This window comes from Panthera tigris, chromosome A2 (assembly GCF_018350195.1).
Source record: "Panthera tigris isolate Pti1 chromosome A2, P.tigris_Pti1_mat1.1, whole genome shotgun sequence".
NCBI classification, from domain to species: Eukaryota; Metazoa; Chordata; class Mammalia; order Carnivora; family Felidae; genus Panthera; species Panthera tigris.
Window position 1 is genome coordinate 17,079,390 of NC_056661.1, and position 13,225 is coordinate 17,092,614.

A 13,225-nucleotide genomic window follows, 5' to 3' on the forward strand; every position below is an offset into this window, starting at 1 on the left:
TGCTAACTGAAATAAACATAGCAGCTGATAACCTGCCATTCAGAGACAACACATATATAAAGGCAAGTACTAGGCTATTATCTGAAACTACTGTGCTGATAACACGGTTCAGGAAAGTCCATACCCAAAGCTGCTTTTGCTGCAGCAGATGCCACACGAGGGTCCACCACGGATGCCAAAAAAGCAACAGTGCTCATGACTGGGTTTCCTGACTGACTGAAAGGGACAGGCTGGTAAGCTAGGGGCCCCAGGGAGGCATCCGAATTCTCAAGGTACGGGTCCTCAATAGGAAGCCTCAGAAAGTGGAGGATGCATTCATCCTGAGTACGACTTCCGACATGCTCTGACACTTTGTTCCAATCATCCTTGTACATCTCCAGGGCCTACAACAGAAAAATCCAGGTGCTTTAGTATCAGGTAACAAGGAACTAATACGTAACAATATCAAAAGCCTGTGACTGTTCTTAAAAACAGTTCGGGGTTTAAAAAAATAATAATGAAAATGATTATACTTGATGTAAGAAAATAGGTAGATTTGATTGCTTTTCTAATTACATTAAATCTCAGGCAAGAAAAATAAAAAACACATATATAAAAGGAAGAAAAAGTGTCTTTCACGAATACACACATGACTGTTTACATAGAAAATCCTAGTAAGTCCACAGAAAAATACCAAAACTATAAAGTTTAGCAAGGTCAGAGGATAGACAGGTAACAAAAACTCAATTATATTTCTCTATGTATAAACAATGAAAAGTTTTCAACAGGAAAAAAGTCTTTAAGATAGCACAAAACCGAAATAACTAGGAACAAATGTAATAAAGAATATGTAAGAACAACATGCTTGAAAAAAATAAAACACGCTGAGAGAAATTAAAGACCTAAATAAATCAAGAGATATACTGTATTCAACCATTAGAAGACCCAATATTATTAAGATGTCAACTCTCTCCAAACAGAATAGCAGGTTCAACACAATCCCATTCAAACTCCAAGTCTTTATTGTTAGAAATTAAGAAACTGAGGCTAAAATTTATGAAGTATATAAATATCCAATTTAAAAATTTATTCTTCAGAGAAAAATGCTGAAAAACCCTCAAAAAGAGTAAAAGCAGTCTCTAAGGGGGAGAGGGACAGAAGGTTGTAAAGAGAATCAGAAATACGTGGTACGAAGAAAGTCGAGGAATTAACTGGGTAAGAACCTATTCAGTAGCTAACCAAAGCTGCTGTTCTCACAGGATTCACAACCAGGGGCAATTCTGCCTCCTTGGGGACATTTGGCAATGTATGCAGACATTTTGGGTTGACACAACTGAGGAGGTGCTACTGGCATCTAGTGGGTAGAAACCATGGATGATGTTAAATATTCTCTTTAATGCACGTAAGAAGAGCCACCACAACAAAAAACTATCTGGCCCAAATGTTCATTGTGGGAGGCTGAAAAATCCTGTTCTAGAGCTTGATTTGCTGAGCTACACTGTGAGCTGAGCTTGTGATGACGATGGTTCTCTCCATGTTTACGTAAGTGAATTCCTAACCCAGGGCTCCAACTGCCGACCCAGGCTTGCCTTCTTTGCTGCAGTGGACTCCTCAAAACCCACAGCAGAGAATGATCTTATTTCTTAAATCCCTTGAAAAAACAAGGCTAATTCTGGGTTTCCTCTGGATAGCCAGTGGCCTCAGGTAGTTCTAGAAGGAATTAGAAAAAAGACCTAGAATGTAACAAAAAATAAAAATCAATTTCTCTCACTAAGGTCGTTGGGGCCAGAAATGTGTAACTTTAGGGACCACCTTATGTATCTGATTATGGGGAGATTTTCTTAGGATACTCTATCACAGACTTTTCAAAGAAATTTACTTAAAAAAAATTTCTTCCTTTATTTTTTTCCTCATGAAGAAAGTTCAGGCAGTTTTTTCCAGAATAAAACTAAGGAACCCTTTGACATGCAAAAATCAACAAAGAGCATTCCGAAAAGCATAAGGCTGAGAAACGAGTGAAGTTCCGAGCTTGGGCACTAATGGCAGCATTACATAACAGGGAATCAAAGACATGTTTTCAAACAGAACGTGGTGACAGACTAGCTGGGAAGGAGGAGGAAGGCTGATATATTAGCAGACATTTTACAGGAGTATAAAACACCTTCATTCTTCCTGCTATGAGCTGGCTCCTTACCTGCATTCTCAGAATCACCCATCTCTCTCTATCCTTAAATTCATCTTTCTTCCCACTGCCAGAGTGAACTATGTTTCACACATGACACTGTCTCTCTCCTGCCTAAAATTATTTCCTTGCTCGTTATTATCTTACTGAATGAAGTCCACATAGGATCGGGACTCTGCCTACTTCTTCCACTCTACTCACTACTCTTTCATGTTCTAGGAATATCCAGAAATAGTCTTCCTAGTCATTGTGCCTGTGGACACTTTGCTCTGTACCCAAAATATCATATACTGGAGCCAACAATACAGCTGTCCCATTCCCAGGAAGCCATGCACTGAGTCTCATCCACCCACCCTGACACACAGCCATCCCTATGTACTTGTCTTGTGCTCTGGGTACGGCTCCAATCGTGAAGCTGAGGACACTGCACTCATTTTTTTGTTTTAACCTGTTTCCGTTGAATCCCTTACCTGCAAAGACTATGGCCTAGCCATCTCAGTCTACAGAGTCTGCTGCGGTGCCTTAAACACAGTAACAAATAAAATCTGCTGAACGTGACCAGAGGGAACTGGACTAGACCAGGAAAGGAATTTGTGTTTCCCATGGCTCCAAATGTAAAAAAACAAAACAAAAAAACCCCACACAAAACCTGTAAAAAAGGGCTCTTCCTCAAGACAATATTTTTTTAATTGGAAGACATACTCATCTAAAATGTAATTCAAAATTACACAGAAAAAACAACTCCTTGGGTAGCATATCAAGGAAAGGTGTATCAGGGACATGCACACTATGAGCAAATCTTTGATGCTGTTTACGGAGTATCTTCCAATGCTACTGCTTCTGTAATCTAACCAGTATAAAAAATGTGGGGAACTCTTTCAGTGATAAACATTAATAACCTTAATGGATTTTATCTGCAGGTACAAGATTTCATGTCCACTAATCATCTAAGGGAAAATAAACACAAGGCATGAGAAAACAAAGCAGGCAGGAGAAAGACTGAAGTTAACAAGGGAGGAACCAATAAGCTCCCAGACTCAGGTCTTGTCAATTTCAAGCCCAGGGACAATTATAATGACCAGGAAGACAACTGTTACAAGCTGAGGACTTAATATTGTAAAAGCCTCTTTAAAAAACCCCCTTAATCACTATGAAATAGAATGCTGACGTTTCTTCTTCCATTCTGGCACCCTGAATCTGTCAATGCAATGTCAAACTGCTCAGAAGACTGAGTTATCAGCCTTTTGCGACTTAAACTGGTGACACATTTTCAGGTGAAACCCCTGGAATTCCTCACACATCTTACAAATGAAATCTACTCAAATAAGTCTCCATCATCTTGATCTTACGCAATGTATTTTTTCAAAAAGCTAACAGAAAGCCTTATGTGGCCTTCATGTCTACCAATTCATTCAAGGTCTTTTCAAATTCCATTTATTCATCCAATGTGTAGATTCTATTTTGGTTATTTGCAAAGCTGAAACTATGCCTCCAATATATGTAATAAGACATTGTACTAAACAAAATCACAGATAATAATCTGCAGCATTCCACAGAAGAACTGTGTGTGTTTTGATGAGAGACCATATCAAATAAGGTGTTTTTAAAATAAAAGCAGGTGGTCTCAGAAATAATCTAAAATAGTTGGGGTGCTGCCTGTGTGATATACTTGTCTAATAAAATGATATGATTGGGGGGGAAACAATAAACCTTAATGCATCTTCCAGATTTATCTATTAGGAAAAAACTGACTGGTTTTGGTCGTTTGGTTATAAATCCTTTAAAAAATTTTCATCTGGCTTCATATTCTTAAGCTATTAATTATCAATAAATAAACTACAGAAATAGAAGATGTTAGTGGTAAGCAATGCTGCTGGGGCGCCTCTGTGTAAGCAGAGACAACACCTGTTGATTCAACTGCATGTTTAAAAGAAAAACCAACCACTCTACAGGTTCCACCTGCAGGAGGAAAAAAAATGCACTATTGTGTAAGGATACTGTGGTTTTCTTGAATATGTTCAGGAGAAACAGCAGCTCAGCCATTCTGTTCTCACTCTATTTACTATTCACTATTCTTAAACGTAGAAGAGGAGAAAATTCTGAGTGTCAGTGTATAGAAAGAAAAAGAACTGATAAGAACGATACTCCAATTGGTGCCGCACAACTAATTACTCCCTAAAGCCCAAAGCAACATGAAAGTATATTCCCTGCAAGTACTAAAAACTTTAAACACATTAAGTAAACGTCCAGGGCAAATATGACTAGACAAAACAGTCCTGAAATAAGTAAAAAGTGGTTCAGAAAAGAAGCTCTCTGCATATTACCGATAACAAATGAGTAGATGAGAGTACATCAAAATAGTGGTAAAAACTTGGGGCACCTGGGTGGCTCAGTCTGTTAAGCATCCAACTCTCGGTTTCGGTTCAGGTCATGGTCTTGCAGTTCGTGAGTTTCAGCCCTGCATTGTGCTCTGTGCTGATAGTTTGGAGCCTGCTTGGGATTCTCTCTCTTCCCCCTCACCGTTCGTTCTCTTTCTCTTTCTCTCTCTCAAAAATGAATAATTTTGTTTTAAAGTTGGTAAAAACTCAAAAAGAAGAAATCTTTTTGAATTTTAATCCAGAGATATTGAGAAGACAGAATAAGGAAAAGGAGAAGAGGGATGTAAAAAAGAAAAAGAAATAATACACCACTAAAACTTCTTAAACCAAATACAACTGTTGGAAAAACTCAAAAAACAAAATTAAAAGCAATACAGAAACATGAACCATCACAAGTCCCGCTTTGGGCAAAACACAAGCCCTGGGTGAGTCCTGCTTCTCTCTGTCTCTGTCTCCCTCCCTCTCTCTCTCTCTGCCCCTTGTGGGATATTCTCATTCCCTCTCTCTCTCTCTGCCCCTTGCGTACTTGCTCCTTCTCTCTCTCAAAAAGAAAGGAAGGAAGGAAGGAAGGAAGATGAGCTATCAGCAGGTCCAGTGTATCTCAGTGTGGCTCGGAGACCCATGGGGCACCATATTTTTCAGGGGGACCAAGAGATCAAAACTGTTTTCACAATAGCAACAGGACACTGCTGCTTTTTCACTATGATGACACATGCACGGTGGATGCTAAAGCAGTGGTGAGTGAACCACCTACCCTCAGCATGAATCAAGGCAGTGGCACCAGTCTTTTTTTTTTTTTTTAAATGTTTAGTTTTGAGAGAGAAAGAGAGAGCTCGTGCGCGCAGGGGAGGGACAGAGAAAGGGAGAAACAGACACAGAATCCGAAGCAGGCTCCAGGCCCTGAGCTGTCAGCACAGAGCCCAGTGTGGGACTCGAACTCACAAACTGCGAGACTATGACCTGAACCGATGTTGCATGCTCAACTGACTGAGCCACCCAGGTGCCCCAAGAATATCTTAATCATCACCTTCTTCTTCACTGCCACACTCACAAAAATAATCCAACTTTACTGTAAAATTATTAATCTTACAAATTTAAACATCAAAGTTCACTTGTTTTTGATATTTGGTACTATGAAATGTGAGGTACACAAGAAGACTAAAAATCAACTATCCAAGCATGATGGCTATCTGAAGGAAAAGCACTGTGTGATCATTTGAGTTTCAAGCTCAACTAGCCATTTTCATTGAAGATCATTTTTTTAAAAAATTTTTTAATGTTTATTTTTGACAGAGAGAGAAAGAGAGACAGAGCATGAGTCGGGGAAGGGCAGAGAGAGAGGGAGACCCAGAATCTGAAACAGGCTCCAGGCTCTGAGCCGTCAACACAGAGCCCGACGCGGGGCGTGAACTCACAAACAGCGAGATCATGACCTGAGCCGAAGTCAGACACTCAACCGACTGAGCCACCCAGGCACCCCGAACATCATTTTTACTAGCATGTAAATGCTAGCACACCATGGCTAACACACCATGGTCTGTAGGCACAGATATCTGGCAGACATTTTCTGATCAGCACGGGAGTTCTGATCTGCTCCATTTCTGACCTGTGCCAGTTCACCCTGCCTTAGGCATCATGGTGGTCCCTTGCTCTGGGAAGTCATCATACTGATGCCAAACTTAGTGCAGACACCCAGCTAGCATAGCACACTCCAGTCCTGAACCTAAGACTTAAGCAACCCTCCTGCCTCAGCCTTCTGGGCACCTGGGACTAACAGGCACTCACCACCACAACAGCCTGGCAAATGTTTTCTTAAAAGCAAACAGGATTGTCAAAAGTGTCACTTTGAAGAAAACAACTGAGTGCTTTTTGCCAATGATTAAGTGAAAATTAGAATTCTGAAAAATACGTACCTGCCATGAAAGCCTCTCCTACAGGAGTATTTATAATTATCTGAAAAGGTCATTAAGATATTCTTTGTGTTTCCAAATACACGTCCAGATGATACTAAATAGTCCTAATGTATTTTAACTAAAACAACATATATGATGAAAAAAACAAATATGAAAATCCAGCTGTATTCTATTAAGTCAAACATTATAGATATGGCTAATGGGTGACACCACACTTTTTACTAACACACTTTTGTTTTTCAAAATCTATTTCTGATAAAAATTTTTCATAAAAACTTGCAATGGGTTTATTGTTATTTTTAAGTAAGTTAGTTTCCTCAGTTTTAATTTACAATACAGAAAATACTGATTAACTCACAAAAATTCTTTGAAACCTCAATGTAATTTTTAAGAGTAGAAGTATATCCTGAGACCAAAATGTTTGAGAACTGCTGACCTAGTCTAGTCTTCTATTTGATGCTTCATTTCTGAATTACAAATGTTACACATGATATACAAGTTTGGATCAGATGAATACTCCACTGAAAATGAGCTCTCTTCCTCTGCAAGTTCTTTGCTCTAAATGTTATAAACAGAGCAAGCACTAGAAGTTACCAGCAGCAATCATACCTCCCTCCAGGTTGACCCCATTAATGAAACTAGAAAACTCGTTCTTTTCCCAGCACCACCTGCAATACTTGGTGACCACTGAGACCCATTTTGATTACTGAGATAGAAGGGAAGACTGACGAGGGGCTTCTGGTTAAGCTTTTCTTTCCAAGAAGAGCCCCAGAAGAGGCCCCAGAAGTGCCATTTCCAATTTTCTTACTGTTTTGAACAGGGATATGAAACCAGTGAATAAATCAGCCTTGCTGGGAGCAGAAGAGAACACACAGAGACAGAATGCAGACAGCTAAAGAAGGAAAACAAAAGAAGAAAGAAGCTAGGAACCTGAGGATGTACTTGAGTAGTAAAATGTATGTTGGAATTGCCAATCTAAAGATAGCCAGTTGAACAACAAAAAAAAAAAATGTCCTTTTTGGTTTAATCTTTGCTAGTTACATCCTGTTCTTTGTAGGCAAAAGCATTCCTAAGAGATCTAACAGTACACTTCCTCATTTGGTCCTAATTTGGCTCTCACACGTACATTCTACCCACAAATACTATGTAGTACCATGCAGTCTTCATTTTACCCAATCACTGTTCTGTAACTAAAGATAAATGGTCCTCTTCAAAAATGGTTGATAAATATGGAACCTAACATTCTCTTCCTCTCCAGAGTAGAAATAATTGCTAAGAGTTACTTGTGTAAGTATTTTCAAGAATCTCCAAAGACATGAAGAATTCCAAAAAGTATTCAACAAGCTGACTGACATATCTTGAATTACCACTAGTTTACGACAGTGTTCTACTTTCAAGAACAAACAGTATTTTCAGTGGCAGGCATCTTCATCTACTTCTCTGGAATGCCTTCTGGGAAATATGGAGGTTGTACAAATGCACACCAGCACCAGAGAACTCATCTACAATGACCGAGGTGGGCTAAGTTACAAAAACAACAACTGGAATCTGAAGAAACATTCCACTTCAAAGCAACATCTGCTACTCAAGGTCAGCAAATTATTGTTACATGGGAATGAGGTGCCAGAAGTGCCAAATCTTCCAATTTTGGAGGAAAAGTTACAGATCTAGACTACTTTTGCAAAGCCGTAATAATTGTTTAATATTGGCAAAGATTTAAAATGAAACAACCCAACCTGGGCCAAAATAACACATACCCAGGTCTGATCTTCCCTACTGATAGCCAGCACATCACTTCTAGGTATGATATTTAAATAATGATGGACCAAGAAAATTCTCTTAAAACTCAATACATGGTTCAAAAAACTTCAGGATTAATTCCAAAGGTGTACTTCAAATGCGAGTCACAGAAGCTAAGCACCCACCTCCTGTGTGGATAAAGGGGCTCCACTATTAATGTGCTTACCTCCAGGAGCAGAAGGGTCTCCTGTTCAGTCCATTCTCTTCCAGCACTAGCACCTTTACTCTAAAGAAACAAAACCAAAAATTAGACACTCACTCCTAAAGGCTGAGCATGGAGCTCAGCAGGAGTTCCTTCTAAGTTCAGGGGGCTGTTTTATGCACACAACCAAGTAAGTCCCTAAGCAGTAGGTGGGGCACCTGACTGGCTCAGTCGGTACAGCATGCAACTCTTGATCTTGGGGTTAAGTTGGAGCCCCACACTGGGTGTAGAGATTACTTAAAAATAAAATCTTTGGAAAAAAAAAAAGTCCCTGAGCAACAGAAATAAAACACTTGAGGATCCTAAACTTCCAACAGAAAGGCAGACCTATTTCAAAGATTTCTTGTTTTCTATTAAGGACTCATAGACCATTTAGATATGTTGTTTCTATTATTTTGAAATTTGAAAATACTTTTCAAGCTACAAAGGCACAATATTTTAATGCATACCATGAACTGGTTGGATATCATAAACGTAACACAAATTGGTATAACTTGAACACAGTACTTTTTCTAAGATTCAAAGACAAATTGTACTACATATAAATTACTCTGGAAGATTCTTTTTTTTTTTTTAATATTTTCATGCTTATTCATTTATTAAAAAATTTTTTGTTAAATGTTTTTATTTATTTTTGAGACAAAGAGACAGAGCATGAACAGGGAAGGGGCAGAGAGAGAGGGAGACACAGAATTCAAAGCAGGCTCCAGGCTCTGAGCTGTCAGTACAGAGCCTGAGGCAGGGCTCCAACTCAGGGTCTGTGAGATCATGACCTGAGCTGAAGTCGGACGCTTAACCGACTGAGCCACCCAGGCGCCCCTGTTTATTTTTCAGAGAGAGAGAGAGAGACTGAGTAGGAGAAGGGCAGAGAGAGAGAATCCAAAGCAGGCTCCAGGCTCTGAGCTGTCAGCACAGAGCCCAACATGGGGCTTGAACTCCATCCAGGAGAGAATGATCTAAGCTCGACCAACTGAGCCACTCAGGCACCCCTTGAAAGATTCTTGATTCCAATTGCAACAACTTCATATTTTCAACATCTCTTGAATAAAATAATCACCAAGTAATTCCCTAAACTGCAAATCACTCTTTCTGTAAGAATCCCTTTAACTGGGGGTTGAGCCCTGGACTGTTGATTTTGGCTCAGGTCACTATCTCAAGGTTGTGGGATCAGGCTATGTGGGCTCCATGCTAAGGGTGGAGAGTGCTTGGGACTCTTTCTCCCCCCCTCTCTCTGCCCCTCCCCCTCTTCTCCCTCCAAAACAAACAAACATTTTTAAAAAAAGAATCCCTTTAACTGACAACTCACATGAGCATGGGGGGTATAAGAAAACCAACTTTGTGTTACCTAAAAACTAAGATTTATCAATTGATTCATATTTCTTGATTTGTACACCGTGCTCCCTTCAGAGACTGTCAGAAGACTGGATGTGTGGTATACCTGACATTATTCTTTACCTGCAAATGTTATTAACTCAGAATATACATTCTAACATATCCCTTCTCTGTAAACTCTATTTGGGTAGATTATAGTTTTAAAAATGAAGAGAAAATTTCTATAGTCTGTGATTTCCTTGTTTGTGACAATAAAGCCTCTCAATTTGTTGACTCAACCTTTCTGCATACTGTGTTACATATTGTGGGTAAAAGTTAAATTATGATTTGCTAGGTTTCCATGGTATTCAATACATATTCTGAAATTTTTGCAAAAAACTGTACTAAAAATAACTACTTTAACTAGAGAATAAAGAGGAATTGAAACATTGTGGAAATAAGCATGGTAGAATTAAGTCTTAAAGCAGGACTTTGTGAGATGGACAAAAAGGCATGTAGCTAGAACTCATAATACATTGCTCAGATTCCTTAAGGATTACTTTCTTTTTAATGACTTCTATTAAGTTTACTTATTTATTTTGAGAAAGAGAGGGAGAGAGCATGCAAGCGGAGGAAGGGCAAGAGAGGGACAGAGAGAATCCCAAGCAGACACTGCACTGTCAGCAGAGCCGAACGTGGGGCTCGAATTCACAAACCATGAGATCATGACCTAAGCCGAAATCAAGAGTCGGACCCTTAACTGACTGAGCCACCCAGGTGCCCCATAACCCTTAATGGTTACTTTAAGACAACGAGTTTCATCTTTTAATGAACTAATCTCAGAAATGACTGTCAATCAGACAGAGGAACAAAATTCCAAGAGGAACAACATTCATTAACATTTCATCTAAATTCTAAGGAAGGAAAACCTGAATAACAGGAAAGATCTGTACAACCTAAACATGACGACATTTATTAGGTAGGTGTGTGGCAGTGAGCATTTCTCAGCCACAAAGGTACAGTTTCTCCTCTTGATAAAAACTAGTTCTGAGAAAGGTGCATAATCTCATCTCATAATCCTTGAGATGTTTGTGGGGGTTGTGCATGGTTTTAGAAATGCTTTCTTTGGTGTTTACTAAGGCAGAATGTATGTTCAATAAAAAACTCAAACCTTAGGTATACAGTTAGATACAATTTCACATATACACCCATATAATCACCTAAATCAACATCTAAGGGTTCTCTCCTTTAAACCTCAAGTTGATACCAACAGGAGTACACACTATTCTGACTTCTATAATCATAGGCTAGTTTTTCTTGGATCTGAACTTCGTAAAACCATTCAGTATGTAGTCTGTGGGTCTGGCTTCTTGTTTAATAGTAGGTCGATGATATTCAACCACACTCTTTTTATGAAGTCATTTCTTTTCGTTTCTGTGTTAATATTATATTGTTTGAATAAACTACAATTTATCCATTTACATGACTGATTGTTTATGGTTTTTGGCTATCTTGGATAAAGCTGTTAAGGACAATCATGCATATTCTTTTATACATTCATTCTTTTTTAAACTTATTTATATTGTTTATATAGCCAGAAGCTCAGTGACTTTGTGTGTGTGTGTGTGTGTGTGTGTGTGTGTATTTATATTTAACTATAAAAGAATATAATAGTTCTCTCCACTTTTATTTTCTGGAAGAGTTTATACAGGTTGGTATTATTTCTTCCTCAAATGTTTGGTACAAATGCATCAGTAGAATCATCTGGGCCTAGAGTTTTCTTTTCAGAAAGATGTTGAAATATATATAGATATAATATATACAAGGCTATTCAAGTCTATTAGTTCCATATGGCTACTATAATCAAATTCTCACAAACTTGATGAAATATTCAAAATAACAAAAATTCATTCGCTCATAGGTCAGGGGGCTAGAAGTCCAAAATCAATACAACCAGGACAAGAACTGAGGTGTCAGCAGGACCGTAATCCCTATGGATGCTCCAGAAGAGAATTCATTCTCTGCCTCTTCCACCTTCTGGTGGCTGACTCAGAACTCCTTGGTTTGCAGCTGCCTTATCTGAACCTCTGTGCCTGAGGTCACACTGCCTTTTCCTCTTCTGTCTTCAAATCTCTCTAGATTTACCTCTTAGAAGAACACATGTCATGGCACTCAGGGCTGACCTGGATAATACAGCGTTATCTCATCTTCAAGATCTCTAACTTAATCACATCAGCAAAAGAACCTTTTTCCAAATGAGGTAATGTTTACAAGTTCCAGGCATCAGGATCTGATTTCTTTGGAGGACATTTTTCAAGCTATTACATTAGGTTACCTATTTCATCCTGAGTGAAGTTTTTTATTTTGTTGCTTTCAAGGGGTTTGTCCGTCTTATCAAAGTGTCAAATATATTATTATCAGGTTCTTGATTACATTTTTAATATCTTTTTAATGTACAGAGAATCAGTAATATATTCTTTCTTTCCTGATTTGTAATTTGTGTCTTCTCTTTTCTTCTTGATCACTCACTCTGGTCGGAGGCTTATCAAATTTACCGATCCTTTCCTTATTTCGTTAATAACCATCTCCTTATTTCGTTAATTTTCTGTATTGTTTTTTTGTTTCTGGTTTCTAGTTTCATTTTGTTGTGGTTAGCTAACCATATTTATTTCACGTGTATGAAATCATACAACCACATTTTATAGTATCATTCCTTTAAAATTTCTTGAGAGTCATTTTATGGCTCAGAATTGAATATACTTTGGTGAATGTTCCCCAAGAACTTTAGTCTTATCTTACTGACCTACCTACCTACTTATGCTATCAATTGCTAAGAGCAGACTACTGAAATCTCCAACTACAATTCTATCAGTTTTGCCTTATATATTTTGGAGTTTTTTAATGAACTATACACCTAATTAGGGCAATCATGTCCTTTTGATTAACTAACTCCTTTATCATTATGAAATGTCCATGTTTAATTCTGGTAAAATAATTTCTAATGTCTATTTTCACTAGTATTAACATAACCGGTATTCCTTGGATTAATGTCTAGAAGGCACGTCTTCTCTCATTCTTTTACTTTATAATTAGATTTCTTACAGACAATTTATGATTCTTAGTTTTTTATGCAGTTTGACAATCCCTGTTGCTTAACTGAAATACTACAACCATTTACAAATAAGGTTATTACTATCCCCATGGTCATATATAAACCTACCACCTCCCTATTTTCTACTCATCCTATCTACCCCTTCCTTTCTCATTCATTTCCTCTTATGGGGTAACTTTTTTTGAGAAGTAGTAACTTTTTTGTGGAGTATTATTCTGTTTTTATCTCCATTCCTGACTTATTAGCTATAGGTCTTTAAATACTCTGTGACTTAGAATCCTCATCTCTAACGTGTCATGGTGTATCCTCAAATACCATATAGCATAAGAACTTTAATATAGTGTGTAC

At 38.2% G+C, this 13,225-nt stretch overlaps 1 protein-coding gene across 4 annotated transcripts in view; it reads right to left on the reverse strand.

Moving 5' to 3' along the window:
- SMARCC1 (SWI/SNF related, matrix associated, actin dependent regulator of chromatin subfamily c member 1) overlaps window positions 1-13,225 on the reverse strand; it is a 201,888-nt gene that overhangs the window by 75,195 nt on the left and 113,468 nt on the right. For all 4 annotated transcript variants that reach the window (XM_042978828.1, XM_042978827.1, XM_042978826.1 and 1 more), the window contains exons 19-20: window positions 8,419-8,478; window positions 125-383 (exon numbers count right to left, since the gene is read on the reverse strand). In XM_042978828.1, coding sequence (XP_042834762.1) covers window positions 125-383; window positions 8,419-8,478 — 319 coding nt within the window. The remainder of the gene's footprint in view (window positions 1-124; window positions 384-8,418; window positions 8,479-13,225) is intronic.